Source organism: Phycomyces blakesleeanus, assembly GCF_001638985.1.
Source record: "Phycomyces blakesleeanus NRRL 1555(-) unplaced genomic scaffold PHYBLscaffold_4, whole genome shotgun sequence".
Lineage (NCBI taxonomy): Eukaryota > Fungi > Mucoromycota > Mucoromycetes > Mucorales > Phycomycetaceae > Phycomyces > Phycomyces blakesleeanus.
This window is the reverse complement of record NW_017265137.1, coordinates 2540222-2560821: the sequence shown is the minus strand read 5'-3', so window position 1 is coordinate 2560821 and position 20600 is coordinate 2540222. Positions and strand designations below refer to the sequence as shown.

General features: G+C 34.6%; 7 protein-coding genes across 7 annotated transcripts; 3 read left to right on the top strand and 4 right to left on the bottom strand.

Annotated features, from left to right (window-relative positions):
- Positions 1 to 80: 80 nt before the first annotated feature.
- PHYBLDRAFT_108565 (hypothetical protein) lies at positions 81 to 1544 on the bottom strand (the record flags this gene model as incomplete). The annotated part of the gene is made up of 4 exons (XM_018428054.1): positions 81 to 284; positions 378 to 986; positions 1084 to 1220; positions 1421 to 1544. 4 exons carry the CDS (start codon positions 1542 to 1544, stop codon positions 81 to 83), a joined length of 1074 nt encoding a protein of 357 aa, XP_018296027.1.
- Positions 1545 to 2718: 1174 nt separating this feature from the next.
- PHYBLDRAFT_68514 (hypothetical protein) lies at positions 2719 to 6910 on the bottom strand (the record flags this gene model as incomplete). The annotated part of the gene is made up of 20 exons (XM_018441966.1): positions 2719 to 2966; positions 3002 to 3229; positions 3290 to 3395; positions 3445 to 3540; positions 3585 to 3678; positions 3737 to 3771; positions 3904 to 4078; positions 4507 to 4552; positions 4609 to 4654; positions 4743 to 4883; positions 4962 to 5009; positions 5079 to 5138; positions 5238 to 5294; positions 5352 to 5420; positions 5514 to 5761; positions 5850 to 5926; positions 6011 to 6064; positions 6130 to 6242; positions 6332 to 6570; positions 6793 to 6910. The coding sequence occupies 20 exons, from the start codon at positions 6908 to 6910 to the stop codon at positions 2719 to 2721; spliced, it is 2298 nt and encodes a 765-aa protein (XP_018296026.1).
- An 852-nt stretch (positions 6911 to 7762) lies between these two features.
- Positions 7763 to 11383, top strand: PHYBLDRAFT_131463 (hypothetical protein). The gene is made up of 11 exons (XM_018429423.1): positions 7763 to 7985; positions 8096 to 8321; positions 8438 to 8685; positions 8819 to 9284; positions 9362 to 9529; positions 9711 to 9845; positions 9938 to 10102; positions 10226 to 10441; positions 10554 to 10620; positions 10696 to 10910; positions 10983 to 11383. The coding sequence occupies exons 1-11, from the start codon at positions 7774 to 7776 to the stop codon at positions 11157 to 11159; spliced, it is 2295 nt and encodes a 764-aa protein (XP_018296025.1). The 5' UTR covers positions 7763 to 7773; the 3' UTR covers positions 11160 to 11383.
- A 419-nt stretch (positions 11384 to 11802) lies between these two features.
- On the top strand, positions 11803 to 12234 carry PHYBLDRAFT_108806 (hypothetical protein; the record flags this gene model as incomplete). Its single annotated transcript, XM_018428067.1, has 2 exons — positions 11803 to 11916; positions 12013 to 12234. 2 exons carry the CDS (start codon positions 11803 to 11805, stop codon positions 12232 to 12234), a joined length of 336 nt encoding a protein of 111 aa, XP_018296024.1.
- Positions 12235 to 12239: 5 nt separating this feature from the next.
- On the bottom strand, positions 12240 to 14295 carry PHYBLDRAFT_131460 (hypothetical protein). Its single transcript, XM_018429422.1, has 4 exons — positions 14099 to 14295; positions 13915 to 14021; positions 13075 to 13854; positions 12240 to 12899 (listed from the first exon to the last, which is right to left on the bottom strand). Exons 1-4 carry the CDS (start codon positions 14221 to 14223, stop codon positions 12388 to 12390), a joined length of 1524 nt encoding a protein of 507 aa, XP_018296023.1. The 5' UTR covers positions 14224 to 14295; the 3' UTR covers positions 12240 to 12387.
- Positions 14296 to 14626: 331 nt separating this feature from the next.
- On the bottom strand, positions 14627 to 16352 carry PHYBLDRAFT_141840 (hypothetical protein; the record flags this gene model as incomplete). Its single annotated transcript, XM_018430683.1, has 7 exons — positions 14627 to 14779; positions 14885 to 15208; positions 15313 to 15618; positions 15738 to 15839; positions 16005 to 16042; positions 16154 to 16186; positions 16319 to 16352. The coding sequence occupies 7 exons, from the start codon at positions 16350 to 16352 to the stop codon at positions 14627 to 14629; spliced, it is 990 nt and encodes a 329-aa protein (XP_018296022.1).
- Positions 16353 to 18521: 2169 nt separating this feature from the next.
- PHYBLDRAFT_68519 (hypothetical protein) lies at positions 18522 to 19347 on the top strand (the record flags this gene model as incomplete). The annotated part of the gene is made up of 6 exons (XM_018441967.1): positions 18522 to 18576; positions 18621 to 18655; positions 18790 to 18905; positions 18961 to 19048; positions 19123 to 19195; positions 19256 to 19347. The coding sequence occupies 6 exons, from the start codon at positions 18522 to 18524 to the stop codon at positions 19345 to 19347; spliced, it is 459 nt and encodes a 152-aa protein (XP_018296021.1).
- Positions 19348 to 20600: the final 1253 nt, after the last annotated feature.

Sequence of the window (20600 nt, the reverse complement as noted above, 5' to 3'; positions counted from 1 at the left end):
GGGATGTGGTTTCGTTCGGTGTGTAATGATGATTGATGAGTTATGGATGATGTTGTATCATATTGTAATCATTGATTTGTCTATGAGGATTTGTGGTCTCCTGCTACTGCTGCTGCTGTTGCTTTTAGTGGTCCATCGTAACCCTGGGGGTTCAAGTGTGTCCAACGCCACATGTCTTGACACATTTCATCCATAGATCTGATAGGAGACCATCCCAACTCGCGGTTTGCTAAACTGGCGTCTGCTGTACAGGTTGCAACATCTCCCGGGCGACGATCGACAACCTTTTTATATATAATAATAATACATTATTGTGATTAAATAAAATGAACATATAAATATATATATATCTTTAAAAAGAAATAGAGCAATTTTACCTTGTATGGAATTTTTTTCTTGGTGGCCTTTTCCATTGCATTGACGATCTGCTTGACCGAGTACCCGGTTCCGGTTCCGAGATTGTAGGCAACACAGCCTGGTCTCTTCTCTAGTTTTCTGAGGGCAGCTACATGGCCGGTAGCTAGGTCCGAGACATGGATATAGTCTCGTACACCTGTGCCGTCTGGGGTGTCATAGTCGTCTCCATAGATGCAGACGTGAGGAAGTCTGCCCTGGAGGACCTGGATGACATATGGGAGCAGGTTGTTTGGAATACCCTGGGGATGTTCGCCGATCATGCCTGATACATGTGCACCGACAGGATTGAAGAATCTCAAGAGACAGACGTTCCACTCTGGGTCGGATTTGCAAAGATCGCGAACCATTTCCTCTACAAACAATTTGGTTCGGCCGTAAGGGTTTGTGACCGGACCTAATCGGGCAGTTTCATTGACGGGAACGATCTCTGGTTCACCATAAACAGTCGCACTAGATGAGAACACGAGGTTCTTGACCTTGAACTGGTTCATGACTCGCATCAAATTGAGTGATCCGGTCACGTTGTTGTGGTAGTAATCGAGAGGGATCTGCGCAGATTCACCGACTGCCTACAAAATAGCAATAATTGGAATAAATTAGGTTAATCGATCAATAAAACACAAGGATTAATCGTAATTGCATAAATTTTATAGTTTTTTTTGTTACCTTTATGGCAGCAAAATGAATGACTGCCCAAAAGGCATATTGTGAAAAGACTCTTTCCAGATCTGCAGTTGAAGTGATATCTCCCTTGAAGAAATGGACTGGTCTTCCAGCCAAGATTTCTACTCTACGAAGAGCCTCTAATTATGTTCAATACAAGCAAGCAAAGAAAGAAAGTTAAAGAAATTAATAAATGTTATTAGATTCTTCATATATACACAAAAAGGGAAGGGAGACTGAGGAAGAACTTTTATCCAGCCTCCAAAACAGATACATATATATATATATATATAAAAAGGGGGTAACAAAAAAAATTATATATAAATAAAATTAAGCTTACCCAGGTTTGAATTTGACAAATTGTCCATCACTACAATCTTGTAGCCTGTCTGTAATAATTCTAATACAGTGTGGCTTCCAATATAACCTGCTCCTCCGGTTACAAGCACATATTTTTGGCGCATAATAACCTCCATCTCATTCAGCAGTTTTTTACAAGAGGGGATTGTGCATGATGAACCATGGTCGGTGTGTTCATGGGCATTTGGATGGACATTTGTATGATTGTGGGCTGTGTGTCGGTTACGAGGTCTGGCCGAGAGATGAAGGTGATCATTAGGCTCGGCTAGTTGACGATTGTTGGTCTTGGTTTGGACAAGGCGTCGATCCTGGTGACGATGATGGGAAAGGTAGTCCATTACTTTGAGTTGCTCGACTACCTCTGTTCCACTGTTGGTGTGCTTATGATAGATTCGTGGCATCCTAGAGTACCTTTTTTTTTTCTTTCTTTCTGTTTTTTTTGTGTGTTCCTTTGATTTTCTTTTTTGAATTTTTTGTTTTTCTGTAGGCTTACAAAAAATAAAATAATAAAATAATAGTGATTTATATTATAGAAATAAAGAGTGTGCTTGAAAGACAATATTGTATACTGTATTGGTAACAATAGGTATTAAAGAAAGAAAGAGAGGGAGGAAGGAAGGAAGGAAGAAAAAGAGGGAAAAAGAGAGGGAAGAAACAAGAGAAAGAGAGAGAGAGAGGGATTTATATATTATATATAAAATATAAAAGAAAAAAGAAAAAAGCAAAAAGGCTAGGCAGGAAGTGAGGGGGATAAAGATGTTGGAATCAATTGCTAATCAAATATATAATATTAATATAAAAAAAAAAGGATTATTTATTATAAAAGATGTATATTTGTACATACATATAGGAAGAGATCAGAAAAGGAAAGAAATTTTAAAATAAAAATATAAAAAATTGTCACACAATAAGCTAACTACTATTATTTTTATATGGTGCTTATACACTCTTTCCGGAAATTGTTGGTGCAAAAATAAAAAAATAAAATAAAAATAATATTGGTGCACAGCCCAAATAAAATTGTACCAAATGCCACTATACACAATACAAAAGAATCTTTTTTTTTTGTTTTGTTCCAAGCAATCGTCAAGATCTAGACTGTGAATGTCTGTAGAATACTCGCAAGCCATTAAAGCAGCAGCAGTTTATTAAAAGAAAATGATCTTTCTTTCTTATATTCTTTAAACAACCGTCTGACCGACCAGAACTGCCCTAATAATAAAAACCAAGCTCAGGGCGAATAAGACTGCTTGAATTCCGTATACTTTCATTTCTTCTTTATTCTTGGTTTATTGAGAACAAATCACTTATAGATTTGATCAAATCTCGGTGTTGTGTAAGACCCTGGCTGTCCTTCCTCACAGGGATCATCAGGAACTCCTCACTGTAGTCTTCCAGCTGTTTAAATATACCAAACTCCCGTTCACTCTCAAGCGGTTCGATTGGCTGTTGACTACCAAACCTGTCTGACAAGTACAACGCTACACCTGTAAATATTAGATTATCTCCTTTACTTTCTTTCTTGTCTTGGTTTATAAAAAAAACAATAAAACAATCTTACCTCTGTTGACAGTTTTAGGTGGTATTCCTGCAAGTGATGCACACCAAGCACCGTATGAGCCACTCAACCCTACACCAGGAACTATCTGGTACAGAAACACAATGTCTTTGACTCTATCTGTTTCACAAGGTTCAGATTCAGAACCATTGGTTTGCTGATTTATGATGATCTGTGTGGTGTAGAAGCCAATCGATCCATCAGGGCGCAGTAGTTGCCTAGATATGATCTCTATAACCAAAATAAAATAAAATAAAATAAAATAAAATAAATAAATAAATAAATATTTACCATGAAAGTGAGTACTCGCAATCACTTTTGGGCACCGGGCTTTTTTGGATAGAAACTCTTCCAATACTGCACAGAATAGTCCAATACCATCCGAAGATGATGTTCCCTATGTGATTTTATATTATATGACTGATAATGGTCTTTAGTTTTAATACCTTGCCAAACTCATCAATAATGACCAGACTATGGCTGGTAGAGTAAGTTATTGCTTGAAGAAGTTGCTGTAGATCATATGAAAATGCACTTTGAACCTATAGATTGTTAATGATATTAATATTGATATTCGAAAATAGACTTGTAATCTTGCTTGTGAAATCGTCTCTGATGTCTGGATGCGTGTAAATATTCTATCCGTCAAACCAATAGTTGCATGTGAAGCAGGTACGAAACTAATTCAACCTTTTTTTTTTAATTATTATTTCCTTTTGGTACAAATTAGACACTTACCTGCCAATATGAGCCATAAAAGTGATCAACGCAACCTACAGGTGTGTGCAAATAATAATAGTCATTGCTCTTATTTTGCTTTGGTATTTTGAATCTCAAAATATTTGTACGTCTTAAACACAAAACAATTATATCCCTCTTCTTTTAATTTTCTTGGTATTTCTAACCTGTTTTAAATATACGCTTTTCCCAGAATAATTTGCTCCACTCAAGACCATCACCTTCCCTGGCCCAACCCCGTCTTGGTCAATTGTTGACTGCTGTTCGGCACTAAAGGAAGCCTGACGAAGACGGGTGTCGTTTGGAATAAATCGATCAACCCACAATTCCTGAATAGGGTGTCTATGTGTCACAAAGTATATCGGGAATATCAGCAAATACCAATAATAATACCGTATATTAATATAATACAATTATTATAATAATAATAATAATAATAAACTTTTTTTTTCTTTTCTTTTGTACCATCTCGCCTATACTTTCCTTCCTTGGATAATACAAAGTTTATCTTCGTTAGTCATCTCCGGCTTTACATAGTTGTTCTGTCTAGCCACAAGTCCAAGTGAAACGAGGCTTTGAAGATGATGATTAGATATACATTAAAACCAATTTTGTTTTTTGTTTTGTTACCAGTCTAATTCAGCCAATATTTCTGCTGTTTCCAAAAGCATTTGTTTGGCTTCAATTGTACGCTCAGACAGGGCCTGAATAATCTCCACTTCTTTGTCTATATATATATATAAATTTTGTATACTTTGGTCTGTTTAAACTTGCCTATCATCATAGCATGTACATCACCAATATCTTGATCCAGCTCTACACAATAGACAAATAAATAAATTTACTTCTTTAAACAAATGACAAGATCTTACCTTTTGTCTTTGGGTTCTTGAAATAAAGATTTTCCCCTGTTGTAAACTAAACAAGAAAGAATATTATTGTTATTATTTTCAGTTCATCTATAATATCTTACAATAATATATATATATATATGATCTTTAGTTACTTGTAGCTCAAAGTCTTTTGGGTAGGATGTAATAGTGTACGGTAGTGTGACAAGAAAGCCAAGCTGTGGAAAGTACACCACATTCAACATGGCACCAATGCCAATGGGCATATCAGCACTCATATCTTGTGTAATACTGAGCTGTAAATAAATAATTAAATAAATAAAAATGATCGACAAGAAATAAATGCTTATATAACACAAGCATGTTCTTCGTACCAGATAATCATCGAGGGCTTCGTATTTCTTTTTTAATAGATCGAGATCCTTGTTATAACAAATACAAGTAAAATATATATATATATATATATATATATATATTCGACATTAAATTACCTTGTTGATTCTGGTGTTCACTACCACTCTATTCTCAGTCGAGCTCTGTCCAAAGTCAATCTTTTTATGCGTGTGGCAATAATAAGCCAAAGATGATTTTTGTATTCATTAAGTCTGGGTGTAATTAATAAATAAATAAATATATATTAATGGACTTACTGTATCATTTATATCTGTACCAAGAGTTCTCAACAGGTGTTTATCTATGGCTTGTATCTAGAAGCAAGGATTTACGTATGTGTGCATATGTGTAGATTGTGTATTTAACATTACCTTGGAAATAATAGGTAATTGTGGAGAATGCTTAAACAGACCATTGATACGAATACCATAATAGGCAAACTATAATCATAATAAGAATCATAAGAATAAAAATAAATAAATAAATTATAATATCTTTAATGTTGGTATTTATTTATTTATTTATTTATTTACGTTGAGTAATTGGTTCCATTCGTTGTGAGTTGCGCGATGTTCCCTAATGTTTGCCAAGAGACGAGCCACATTCTTGATGTTTCCAAGATATCCAACCAGCTCTTTTACCATTTCGGCTCTTCCGTGACCCGAGAAATATTCTACAGACAAATGTCTTGTGTTGATAAGGCTGATGTCTAGGCTTGGTCTTTGTAACCATTGGCGCAAAAGATGGTGGCCCAGTGGGGTAACTGTTTGATCAAGAACACCTATATTTTGTCATTTTACATATATTGATACGTTGATATCAATTATCGTTTTATTCGATCAAGAAAAGAATAAAACACAAAAGGTTACCAAACAGAGAGAAGCCTTCTTTGCCTCTCTTTTGGTGCATGTTCGGGTGAGTATCCTTTTCAAATAGGCTCAAGGATCTAAAATAAAGATAAAAATTACACTTTTCTATTAATATATTTCTTTAATATATATATATATAGATATATATAGATATTGCATACTTTGATGTTTCAGCATTGATTTGTACACATAATTTGCTAAGAATCATTGAAATACTTATTAAATAGACAAAACCAAACACACACACACATGCTTGCCAACCGATTAGATTAGTTAATACTTTGTAAAGGTCTTCAAGGACAGAGGATACAGCCTGGATCCGCTCGATGTTGTTGAATAAGCACAGTCCTCTATTTGCTGCAAGTAGCTTAAAAGAGCACCTGCACATCCAATCTATAATTTTTATATATAGAAAGTTTATCTGCTGACCCAATAATAATGATGTATTATTATTATCGTCTTAAACAGAAAAGAAAATTTACTGTAATATGACTCTGGGGATTAATAAGGCCAGTTAGTCTAATCATAGCTTGTGTTCTCTTGCTATCATCATCGTCGTCATCATCGTTATTGTTGTTGTTACTATAATCTTCTGCAGCTTGGGATCTACTATGGAAATCTTGGCTAGTCGATTGATGGATATACCAGTTCAATAGACTGATTCTTCCTTTTCTAGAATCGAATTCCTTGAAAGATCTCTTTTCCACACGAATACACTCGTCTGCAAAAATATATTTAAAATCTAAAGTATTCTTTTCTTTTCTTCTTCAAGATACGAAATAAAGAATACTTGCATAATTCTAGTAAGGTTTCGAATGAACCAAATGTATCGTGTGTCAGTAGTAAGATGCAAGGCTGTATTTGATCAATCACTACCAGAAAGAGCCAATAACAAGATCAAAGATCAGAATTTAAAGGTCAAAGCTTGGCTTATTTGAATTACATTGGCGAACAAACTCAAATCTAGTCGATTCAGGCGTGTCTTCCATCAGATAGAGTGTTTGGAACAAATGGTCGTAGTACACACACCCAAGCTTCCCATTCTTCCATTGAATAGCCATAGTTGTTTCCTTTTAATCCAGACATCATTTAATTTTCTTTTGTGCACAATATTATTATATTGTATCCTTAACTCTACTATCAAAAGCTGAACGGTCATCATCATCACCACAATTACTATTACTATTGTTTGTTTGTAATGTTTCAGTGGATTCTTTGTACAGAGTATTGGATTGATGCAAACTACTGGCATATGAATGAGTGTCAGTCATATCAGACTATAGACAATTAGATTAAACAGTTATTCAAGTATTCAAACTGAATGTCTATTAGTTTAAATCTAATAACCCACACATCACATACGTCAGCAAATTCACAATTTTCTTATTCTCAAAATAATACAAATTCATTTGATTACAAAAATAGCAAAAGTGTATCTACATAAAATACAGGTGGACAAAATCTGAGCCTGTCGATGATGCTAATGCTGACACGCGAAAGAATGTCAGTAAGGTTTACCGTGCGTAAAGCTTTACACACCATGGACTTTTCTTTTCTTTTCTTCTTCTTTTTTTTTGCCGTAAACCTGTGTCAAAGCCTTTGCTTACCAAGGCACACACTACAATTCTTATTGTAAAAGTACTACATTCAACCCAAGCATATACTGGATTGCACCAAAATAGAAATAGCGGAAGGTCAGACCAAAAAAATAAAATAAAAATGCAAAAAAGAAGAAAGAGGAAGTGAGAAAGAGGTGGAAAATATTATATTTATAAATATATCCAGCCAACCATTTTACTTTATTTTACTTTATTTTATTTTATATAGTATTTCTTGGCTTTAGGCTAAAATAGTCTTTTTTTTTTTTTCTTTTTTCTCCTTTAGTTTTTTTGAAACTTCATCTTCTTTAACTTGTTAATACAGAATGGATGAGAATTACACCAGTAGAGGTGTTCATGGCATCCGCCCTACTGCTCCTTACAACAACCGAACTGGTCCCGAAGAATTGACAATGAAGGTCGCAATGTGTCCGGTAGATACACTTGCCCTATCGAACAATGTATACATTGCCCCAGGTCAATTCAACTCTCAAGACCATTACATTATTCTCAATGGTGAATTCGTGTTTACGATGAGGTTAGTAACCAAAAAAAAATACTAATACTACTAATAATAATAATAATAATAAAAGCACTGCGAAACATCTGGAATGCTAACTAGGATGGTGAATATATATATATATATAGAGTCGATAATACTATGCAAAAGGGATTGATTGGTACCAACGCTATGCAACGTCGTTGGGCTCAATTCTCGCTCAACCAGGAAGTGGTCGCGACACCTTACGATCCATTTTCTGGTGGAACTGACATTTATCTTGCTACTCTCAAAATCGAAACTGGATTTTTCCGCAAGAGTATGCAAGTTAGCGATGATTTTGACACAGAAGAGATGGCCAAGGCCTTTTCATTGGTATTACTTTATTTATTTATTTATTAATTAATTAATTAATTTTATATACGCGCGCGTGTGTTATACTTACCAAATTGTTCACCCCTTTATATATATATGCTGTTTTGCATATATAGACGTTTCATAATCAAATCTTCACAATTGGCCAACCGCTAGTATTTGAGTTCCAGGGTATCAAGTTGACTTGCAAGATCAGTGATCTGGATGTAGTCGAACTCGAAACCCTCAAGGCCGGGTCCAAGAACGAAGCCGAGTCCCACGGTTCTGGAAGAAAGGCCACCCGGGGTCTGTTGATGCACCAAACCTTGATTCAATTTACAAAATCTGCCGACTCGACTATTCGTCTCAAGGGAGCCAAGCGTTCGTAAGTAATAAAAATAATAATGATCATAATCATAAAAGGACTTTTAGTATTGCTATTCTTTTCTGCTTAAGAAGAAGAATAAGAAGAAAAAAAAGACAAAAACAAAACAAACCTAATAATAATAAAAAAAAAGGTCTGCTGCAAAGCCTTTGATTAGAGCTGATTTCAAGTTTGAGGACCTTGGTATTGGTGGTCTGGACACTGAGTTCAGTGCGATTTTCAGACGTGCTTTTGCATCTCGTATCTTCCCGCCTTCGATTGTTGAAAAGTTGGGTGTTCAGCATGTCAAGGGTATTTTGCTTTATGGACCTCCGGGAACAGGAAAGACCCTGATGGCTCGTCAGATCGGAAAGATGTTGAATGCACAGGAACCCAAGATCGTGAGTGGTCCCGAGGTCCTGAGTAAGTTTGTTGGTCAGAGTGAAGAGAATGTTCGAAAGCTTTTCGCGGATGCCGAGACAGAGTACAAGTCCAAGGGCGAGGATTCTAGTCTGCACATCATCATTTTCGATGAGCTGGATGCTATCTGTAAACAGCGTGGTAGCCGTGGTGACAGTACCGGAGTTGGAGACTCTGTAGTCAATCAGTTGCTAGCAAAGGTTATTATGATTATATGTATATATGTCGACCTTGATAACTGACAAACACATCCGTATATATATATATAATTCAATAGATGGATGGTGTAGAACAATTGAACAACATCCTTATTATTGGTATGACCAACCGAAAGGATATGATTGATGAGGCTCTGTTGCGTCCTGGTCGTTTGGAAGTACATATGGAAGTTGGGTTACCTGATGAAAAAGGTCGTGCTCAGATCCTCAAGATTCACACAGCAAAGGTAAATACTAAGTAAAATTAGTTAGTTAGTTTTTTAGTTGTCTGTCTATATGTATATATTCTTTTTTTTTTTTTTTTTTGGGGGGGGGGGGGGATCAGTTCAAGGAATGTTGCAAATATGGGTTATTGCCGGTCAATTTCTAATAAAACTTATTTATTGGATTTTTATTTTCTTTTGACAGATGAGAGACAATGATATTTTGGATAATGATGTGTCTTTGGAAGAATTAGCTGATATGACAAAGAATTACAGTGGTGCTGAAATTGCTGGTGTAGTCAAAGCTGCATCCTCTTATGCCTTTAGTAGACACATTAAGGTTTGTTTTAATTAATTATATATAATCAAATCAATGATTAGAATAATAATAAAAAATATTAAACTAATTCAATTTTCTTTAATGCCTTGTAGGTGGGTACTGTAGCAGGAGTTGCACCAGATGTAGAAACAATGAAGGTCAATATGGATGATTTTATGGCTGCGCTTCAAGAAGTACCTCCTGCTTTTGGTGTTTCCGAGACCGAGTTGAAACAATGTGTCCAGAACCAGGTTATTCCATTTGCACCCCACATTGAGGTAATATATATATATATATAATATACACAGACAAAATAAAAAGGGGGGAAGGGGAAAGGATTAGAGGGAGATGCGCGGGAGCTTTATATATATATATATATGCTAACTTTATATAAATTTTAGCAAATATTGGCAGACGGTAAATTGTATGTGGATCAAGTACGCCAATCATCCAGAACTCCTTTGGTTAGTGTCTTGCTTCACGGTCCTGCAGGTAGTGGAAAGACAGCCTTGGCAGCCACAATGGCTATGGAAAGTGAGTTTCCGTTTATCAAGCTTATCTCTCCCGAGACAATGGTTGGACTTAATGAGACAGCCAAGATTGCCGAAATTAACAAGGTAATGTTTATACACACACACACATACATACATGTGTGTATTAACCTTAATATATAATTTTAATGAGAGCCTTAATATCCTTAATATTAATATCAATATTATTTCATTGTAGGTCTTTAATGACTCTTACAAATCTCCTATGAGTGTGATTGTGATTGATAGTATCGAGCGTCTTTTAGGTAAGGAAAATAATAACAAAGAAGAAGAAGAATATCAAAAGCGGATAAAATGTTGACGTTATTCCCATCCCATAGACTGGGTTCCCATTGGTCCTCGTTTCTCAAACGCCGTGCTCCAGGCATTGCTTGTACTTCTTAAGCGTAAGCCTCCAAAGGATCGCCGACTGTTGATCCTCGGCACGACTACCGAGCGATCTATCCTTGAGCAGATGAACATGACAGATAGCTTTGATTCTGACATATATGTTCCAACCATCACCAACCTTGAGGGTGTAGATATTGTTCTTCAGGTAAGATTGCCTACTTTATATAATCTTTATCGTGTATGTGTCTGTATTAATTTCTTCTTCTTTTCTGTGTAGCAATTGGAGCTGTTTACTAATCAAGAGCGGGAAAGAACCTTGTCTATTCTGGCTGATTCTGGTGCTGACAAGAGGCTAGCTATTGGAATAAAGAAGCTGCTGATGGTTATTGAGATGGCCAGACAGGATGCTGACAAGATTGAGAAATTTGTCAATACAATTCTGGCCTTGACTTAAGCTTAGCTTTGTATATTTTCTTTTATTCCCTTTTTCTTTTTTCTTATGTGTATTAGAACCACAATTCCACAGTGGTGTATGTGTTGATCAAATCTTGTGCCGTTATTCATGTGATTCCCCCCTTTTTCTTATATGCTTCTTTTCAAGCTTTATATCGACTATAATAAAGTCTTACTTTGTTTACCCCTAGCCAACTAACCAATTAACTAACCAATTAACTAATTAATCATAACATACAGATGTAAGTTGTAAGCTTTTTATATATATATATGAATGAATGAATGAACAATTTGAATACAAAGGTAGATATTAATACAGAAATAAGAATATCAAGGGCTTATTATTAAAAGAGCATAAAATAACTATAAAAATTCCGTGTATTTATGTATACAACATTTACATGTAACGTACATACAGATGTACAGGTGTAAATGTGTGTTTGTATTCTTTCATTTCATTTCATTTAATATCATTTCATTTCCTACTTTTTTTTCTTTTTTTTTTTCTTTTTTTTTAAACAATTATTTTACTGGTTTTATCTTTCTTTCTTTCTTTCTTTCTTCTTCTTTTTTGAATGCAATATTTATTGCTTATCTGTCCAACCATCGAATTGAGCACTTTAGCTGGAAAGCTCTATTGAAAGATGACAAAGCGACCTCAAGTTTATCTGCCGGACGAGTGTATCTACAGTTGCAGTACCTGCCATTCCCATGTCGCATGTCATGATTCAATTATATCAAAAGTATCCTCGGGCAAGGTAATTCAGCATTCATTCCAGACTAATTTTTTTTTTATATTTTGTTTGTTTTGTCCAAGAATGCTTATAACTAATCACCAAATACAATCAAAGTAGCATGGACCTGGCTACCTCGTAGACGAAGTGGTGAATGTCGGAATGGGAGAAAGAGAGGAACGAGTACTGCCTTCGGGACCTCATATTATAGCGGATATTTATTGCTGTGTGTGCCACGCCACAATTGGCTGGAAACACATTATTGCTTCCAAAGAAGAAGAAAGATACAAAGATGGTCTGTGGATGATAGAACAGACACGAGTAGTTAAAGAAAGACTGTAAATAATATCAATAATAACAAATATATATATATAAAATATAAGAAAATATCTAAAAAAAAACACACACACACATACACATATACATTACATACACATTACATACAGCTTGTATGTATATATATATTTCTTCTTCTTTTTCATATATATTTATATTTCAACATTCTACATCTGTCCAGTTATAAGACGCTTCTACAGCTCTTCTCCAGGCTTGGTATTTCTCTTCTCTGGCTTCCTTGTCCAAGTGAGGCACAAAGACCGTTGTTCCCTTTTGATTGACTTGATCCAATTCATGAACACCTTTCCAGACACCGACTGCCAATCCAGCCGCAATTGCTACTCCTAGTGCAGTCGTCTCTCGCATGGCAGGTCGGTGGACCTCAATCCCAAGCAAATCGGCCTGGATCTGCATAGCAACGTCTGAGTTGGAGACTCCGCCATCAACCTTGAGTACCTTGAGAGGCACAGTTGCATCGAGATTCATACTCTCCAGAATAGCCCGGGTCTGGAATGACATTGACTCAAACGTTGCACGCGCCAGGTGATATTTGTTCGTATAACTAGTCAGTCCAACCATAGTGCCCCTCGCATCATCTCGCCAGTAAGGAGCGAACAGCCCAGAAAATGCAGTTACAAAGTACACTCCTCCAGTATCCTGTACACGGGATGCTGAAAAAAATATTTAAATAATTGTTAAATGAAAATTAAAATGAAAATAAATGATGCATCAATCAAAGTCAAGTCAATTCGGCTAATTAATCGATCAATCTTTGAATATCAACACAATCACATTCCCATAAATAATAAACCAGAAAACCAAATAAAAGACCTGAAAAGAACATACCTAATTCACTAACTTGTTCCATGGAATCAATCAAACGCAAATTGTCTCGTAGCCATCGTAATGACGAGCCTGCAACAGCCACAGATCCCTCTAGTGCATAATTGGGTTTTGCATTCCTTCCCAGTTGAAAGGCAACCGTCGTAATAAGCCCATGTGAAGATTTGACTGCCGTCGTTCCGGTGTTAAAAAGCATAAAAGCACCTGTTCCAAACGTGCTCTTGGCATCTCCTTTGTCAAAACACTTTTGGCCCAACAAAGCTGCCTGCTGATCTCCCATACAGCTGGTGATCGGAACACCCTTGAGGACTCCTTTATGAACCTCGCCGTACTTTTCTGAAGAGGACACCAGGGATGGCAGTACATGATCAGGGATGTCAAAGAACTTTAGGAGCTCAGGATCCCACTTTAGACTCTTGAGATTCATCAGCAAGGTCCGGCTAGCATTGGTCACATCAGTGCAGTGAGAGCCACCGTCTGCACCACCCGAAAGGTTGTAGAGCAGCCAGCTGTCGACAGTACCAAATGCTGCCCTCTTTTCCTTTGCAGCCTCGGCAACATTTTTGTCGTTTTTTAATAACCAGGCTAGCTTGACAGCCGAAAAATAGGATGTGATTTCTAGTCCACAACGATCGACAACTATATCAGAATCCGGTCGTTTCTTTAGTTGGTGCACGAGTTCGTCAGTTCTGACATCACTCCAGACAATTGCATTGTGTAATGGCTTTCCGGTCTTTCGATCCCACATTAATGTTGTCTCGCGTTGATTAGTGATTCCAATTGCTAATTGTACACAATCCACATTAGCTTTTATTTCTCTTCTAGTAATCCATTTAAGCCTACCTTTAATGTCGCTAATCTTGTGCCCCATCAATTCAAACCTGGCAATGGTATTTTCTATACAGGTCAATACTGACTCAAGTATTTTGTAAGGGTCATGTTCTACCCATCTATGTATCAATAAATAATCAATTAACAAATAATTTATATTGACTCTTATAATATATATATATATATATATCTTTACCCTGGACGAGGATATTCTTGCTCTAATTCAATTTGATGGTGTGTTATTAAGTTGCCTTGTTTATCAAATATCAAAAATCGTGAAGAAGTGGTTCCTTGGTCTACAGCACCGATAAACTCTGGCATTATTATTAAAATATTTTATATATATATATGTAGATTTTGGAAAGAAAAGAAAAGAGAGAAAGAAAGAGCGAAAGAGCGAAAGAGCGAAAGAAAGAAGAAAAGAAGTATATTTGTATATATTTACATTTATATATTTAATAGATATAGTAGATTATAAAGATCTACGTTTTATCTGTTCGTGATTATCAAAAAAAATCTGGGACATGGTTCTCTCTCTCTCTTTATCTTATGTGTATATCTCTGCCTGTCTTCATATACATATATTATATATATATTATATATAAATATATATTTCTCTCTGTATATTTCAGTGGTTTACCGTCCATTTACATTATATACTTTTTGATCCCAGTGTTAGGGAGAAAGTGGGGGGGGATTTTTTATGTGCTGTGTGTTTGACATTTTAGACTGTCTTGAGGTGACACGACTGATTCATCGGAGACTGTCCATCGGCTTTCACCCAGGCATCCAACATCAATCTAAAGAATGCGTCTGGATCCATCGTCATTGTTACATCGATTTTTGGGTAGGATGTCCGTCCATAGATATCACACACCTATGGTTGTCAAGTCATAATATGTATCAGTAAACGATCACAGCTTCTACATCAACCAAAGAAGAAGAAGAAGAAGAAGAAAAAGAAACAAGCCACAACACTTACCGTCTGGCCAAGACAGGGACCATTATCTGTAACAACATCAACACCCATAGTCTTGACTGTAAATATCTCAGGTGCAATCAGATACGCAATCGTGCATGGGTCGTGAAGTGGAGGTCCCTGGTTGAATTGGAACACCTCTTCATATGTCTTTTTGAAAAACAATAGCAGCTCAATAACCAGCCGACTGAAAGGTGATGATTTGCATCGAGTGTCAAGTTGTTCAAGAACCCTGTCAGTTACAATGGCAGTATGTGATACTTCCAAAGGTACCATGCACACATGAACACCTGAATTGAATACAATATGAGCAGCTTCTGGATCAACCTTTGTTTTGTTATTGTGTTGATTAAATAATAGCAATAAGAAATAAAGAAAGAAAAAAGGTTAATAATAATATGATGTACATGTATCCATTATGTAACATTTACCAGAATATTAAACTCTGCTGCAGCAGAATAATTTCCTGGGCCAATAGATCCGCCCATAAATACAATTTTCTTGATCTTTGGTATGACTTCTGGATACAGGGTGAGCAGTAATCCATAATTTGTCAGGGGTCCAGTGGCAACTAAGGTGACCGGAGTGGGTGCCTGGAGGAGAAGGCGGGAAAGATACGGGACTGCCTTCTCCGAGTCATTGATAAATCTGGGATCAAAGACCGGCATTTCGTGTGTACCATCCAATCCAGATTCACCGTGGATATCAGGAGCAGCCAAAGATTTACGCATAATAGGCTTTAGAAAAAATACACAGAAAAAATACAAACAAGCAAACAAATAAACAAATAAATAAACACACACAATCATAAATGATATATATATATATATTATCAAAGCTTCTTTCTTTAATTTACCTTGTCTTGACCGGGTATAATACGGATATTCGTTAGACCAGCAGCCTTTACAAACAAGGCTGCATTTCGAAGTGTCTTGTCGTGAGACTGATTACCATGACACTTTGAATTATCATTATGTATATAACAGATATTAGAAACCCTAAAATAATTTGTTGATTTGATGCAGTTGCTTCAAAATTCTAAAAGCTGTTTTATTTTATTTTAATTTGCTCTTGCAATTATATGATATGCACAGGCACAAGCACAGGCACACAAAATACTCACAGTAGAGATACCCAAAAGATTAAGCTTCGAATTATATCCTAATAAAAAATATTTGATTGTTTACTATTGTTTTTCTTTGAATTTAAATTGAATCGAATCGAATTGAATTGAATTGAATTAATTTTATTTCTTTCTCCTTTTTTTTTTACCTGCTAATACAATGGCCATAGCATCATCATGACCTACATTGTAATGACCGAGTTTGAGCATCATCATCACCATCATTAGTTTTCATTTTTTATCAATTTTCATAATATATATATATATATATATAAGATATATGTTCTTATATGTTTATTTATTATTATCATTACCTGGGTCACAGTCGAGCCAGATAGGTAAAGACATTTGTAATTAATAAGAGGAAAAAAGAAAGGTACAACGGTTAAACTAGATTCATGTTTTCGATATCATTTATATTATAATAATGTGTCAGACCTGAACTCAGGCTGAGATAGTAAATGTTCAGTTACTCAACTACAAATATACATGTATATGTAAGTCTATATATTTCAACATTAGATTAAATATATAATAGTATAAGAAGGTGGGGTTCAGGCGTGGGTAAAAAAAAGAAAAAAGAAAAAAAAGAAACAAGAAAATACAATTTATTTTTTATAAATAAGATAAAATAAGTGAAAAATTTGCTTGATATAAGCAAATTTATCAGGGTTTATTGAAGACTCTAGTATAGAGATATTATCTGCTATAGAGACTCTAGCGAGCGAATCTGTGGGTGGGTGTATATGGAAGGGAATCTTTTACTTCTTTTGTATCTGAAGCGGTTAATGAACTAGAGGTCTTATCTTTGTATATTCAGTAGCAAATGAAATTACTGGTATTAACGTTGATAATGCCGTATCTATATATTTGTGCGTGTGGTATAAAAACGGTTCTTTGTTCTATCAGCTTTACTTGAAAATGATTATATACATACACATTCACTTGCTGTTTAATGATAAAAATAGATAATATTGCTAGTATTTTATGATATATATATATATATATTTAAAAAAACTAGAGTTCTACACCATATATAGTACAAAACACAGTTAGAATGATTTAGTTCTTTTTTTTTTAAAAAAAAAAAAACACACACACACACACATATATCAAAGTGCAATATTATATGTGAAATCCAATTATTTAATTTTCACTTGCCGACCTTTTTTTGCTACTTTATTTGTAGCACATAAAAAATAGACCGTTTAGTAAGATTTTTTCTAAAGTACGCTTCTACTTCCGAAGTGAGGAAATTTTGCTTTTTTTATTATACGACATTAGGAGAAACAACATATTCAAGCACCGTCGCATTTGTTTTTGTGTACGAGAACTTCTAGCCTCACGAAATTGCTACGTTCCCAGGTGTTTTTAAATTACTAAAAACAGCTTAGACCGTTTGAGTTCTAAAAATACCATGCAATCTACCAAAAAGACTGGGCATTTTAAATTTAAATTAATTATTTTATTTTATTTTATTTTTATTTTTGCTTTTTTACACGTTTTCAATTAGTCTTTAATTTTTTATTATTATTTGATAACAAGTAGTTGACCCTCTTATTCCAATTATAATTTTATTTAAATATTATACTGCATTGCAATTAAGGTAGTTGTGATTGATTTTGGATTAGTATCTCAATATTAGAAAAGGTAGGTACTCTGAGAGTGTTATTTATTAATGAAAGTTAAAATAATATTCGAGATGCTCGGAACTAATTTTTGGTTAGTATATTAATAGTAGAAAAAGTAGATACTGTGAGAGTGTTATTTATTAAAGATAGAATAATACGTTTATATATATCAATCGATAAAGACTTTCTTTTTCTTCCTATTCAATCTGCCTCTCTTAACATTCGTACCTCCACTGTGCCACGTCTGGTGCTCAAAATCTACCCACACACACATACATTCATTCGGACACACACACAATTTTTTTTTGTGATGAATTCATAGACCTATATAAAGAATAAATTAATAAATTAGCATACTTTTTGAAAGTAGAGCTCCCCACCCCTCCCCTCAAGTTTTATATAACTCTTAGCTATAAAAATTCTAGTTACTATATATTACAATTAATGTGTAAAAAATGAGTTAATTAGTTTATCGAATGGGTAGTAGACTTTAAGTGATGGGACTGTAAAATGATAAGAAGATTTACAGAGAATCTAAAGGAAGAGTCTAAGTGACAAGCTTGTATTCCAACTTTTTAAAGAAATAGAGAAGAAGAAACAGATAATACCCTATAATTGTTGTGATTATATTTAGGGAAAGCAAAATTTATTAAATCACATCATAATAACTGTCAGTTTTACTTAAATGTATGTTTTAATGGATTCTAACAATGAAAGGTGATTAACAAGAATCCGCATTTTTCTTTTGTATACTGTAGCAGGTTTTGGTTATGTACGCAAAGAGTGTTCAATAAACATTTGTATTTTCTCACGGTAATTGTACACCACGCCTTTCTTTCGGTTTCTACTATTTTATTACTAAGTGTTGTAATAAAAAAATTACAATATGTACATCTTGAATGATGCTGTTCTTGAGCTTATATTTACTCTAGAGAAGTGCGGTCGATGACTTGAACATATATCCAATTCTAACTTCGTGCCACAGATTCCCAAGAACCTCTTTTGGGTTCAAGCAATCAAGTAATAAATAAAAAGGCGTAAAAAAAAGTCAAGTTCCTACAAAACAAACGGGGGTGTTTAAATATATATATATACATATATATGCTTTGGTGATAGTATGCATCTTAAGTCCTGATTGACTATACGAATTAAAGCATATCAAAAAGGATGCAATCAAATTGGTCGAACAAAATGGAATAGAGGATGCACTTGAATTACTAAATCGATGTATTGAGATGGGAACAACCTATGGATCAGCTTATAATAACATGTATACTCACAAACACAAACATAACCATAATGGAAACTTATTGACACAAACCAAGGGTAAAGCTATATCGTATGCTTCACGAAAATATTGAGGCTATACATGATGTCAACAAAGTAGTTTCACTGGAAGAAGAACAATCTAAGGTACTCTGAAGGTATTAAAAATTCCATACTTTATTCATAGAGTTTCATTTTCACTTTATTTCTTAAAATTTTAGGCTTACATCCAGCGCGCTATTCTTAAATGTCAGGATGGAGATATTTTGGGATCAAAAGTTAATTTTGCAATAGGTATATGCCTTGAAGCAGATAATCTGTACAAGAACATATCTTCTAATAAGATTATTATAGGTCCAAAGTATGGAAACGCATTGCTCAAAGCATCACTATTCAAGATAACCCATATGTCAAGATGTGCAACCAAGTTACACTCCAAGCAATGAGCCAAAAATTTAATATCAGCTTAGTCGAGAACAAAAAACATTTATAATTCAAACACCCTGTCTTTTGAACACTGTGGTATACACACCACAATTTAGTGAAGAACAGACTCCACAACCAAACACTGGTTCCTTCTTGTTAATGAACCTGGCAAGATAGCAATCTCCGGAACTGTTACATACCAGGCATACATACCCTACACTTGCACATACACAAAAAAGAAACTGAAATACAAAGTAACTATGACAACGAACTAGCTATAATGGCCGGCATGTATCAAAATTCCACTCCACTTCATGTAATTCAAGCTGCAAATGTACCTATGTTATTATATCTATGTCTTGCTTACTCGATAAACTTTATGTATGTCAACTTATCTTTAAGGATTGTAATATAACAACCGCCTCTACATTTTTGGTAGACTACTCTTATACAGAATATTGAAGGATAAATTTTGTAATGTAACAATACTTGTTCACTCTTTTTATTTGAATTCAAATTATTTTTGCACTGTAAATATAATTGCCCATGTGTATATAGAATAACGAATGGAGGGTGACAAGAATTAATTGATAACCAAAGTACAAAATCGTTTGTAGATAATGATACCTGTTTCATATTATGTCCATATTAAACATCTTGTGCACAGTCTGTGTAAATACAGAGGACATTCACTTGCGTATTCAGTCCACTGCACCTTTTCTGTCTCTCTTTCAAACGTATATTTCTTTATTTCTTCTCATCTCTCATTTCTCCATTTTTTCATATTTTTCCTTTCTCCCATTCCAATGCATCTTCTTTACAATGTTCATCCGGATTAGTTAAATTCAACTAAACATTTTGCGCCATCGGCATTTTCAACAATCACTCTGAATTTTCTTTATAGACTTTATAGACATAAACAGCCTGCACAATTAAACGCAGTGATCAACATAATTACAAAATCATACATGTTATATCTTTATTTTATTATATTTATTTTCATATTCATTCAATTATATTAATTCTTTCTTATAAATGAGCCCTCCTAATTACAACATTGAACTCTTCAAGCAAACAAAAAATAATTAAAAGCGCGTTTTTTTTATTGGAGAAGATACTAGTTAAAAAAGACTTTATTTATTTATTTAAAGATATACATAAAAAAAAACTATTCTATTTGATTTATTTTCACTTAATGTTCTTTTACATGAGTAAAAGAATAAAAAGCATGACACCAAGTTCTTTGTCCCCGCATTACGCGGCTCAATCTCCT

Coding starts and splice junctions, on each gene's coding strand:
- PHYBLDRAFT_131463 (XM_018429423.1), top strand. CDS start 7,774: ATGGATGAGAATTACACCAGTAGAGGTGTTCATGGCATCCGCCCTACT. Junction 7,986..8,095: donor GAATTCGTGTTTACGATGAG/GTTAGTAACCAA, acceptor ATATATATATAG/AGTCGATAATACTATGCAAA. Junction 8,686..8,818: donor CTCAAGGGAGCCAAGCGTTC/GTAAGTAATAAA, acceptor ATAAAAAAAAAG/GTCTGCTGCAAAGCCTTTGA.
- PHYBLDRAFT_131460 (XM_018429422.1), bottom strand. CDS start 14,223: ATGCCAGAGTTTATCGGTGCTGTAGACCAAGGAACCACTTCTTCACGA. Junction 14,022..14,098: donor CAAGAATATCCTCGTCCAGG/GTAAAGATATAT, acceptor ATTGATACATAG/ATGGGTAGAACATGACCCTT. Junction 13,855..13,914: donor CAAGATTAGCGACATTAAAG/GTAGGCTTAAAT, acceptor GTGTACAATTAG/CAATTGGAATCACTAATCAA.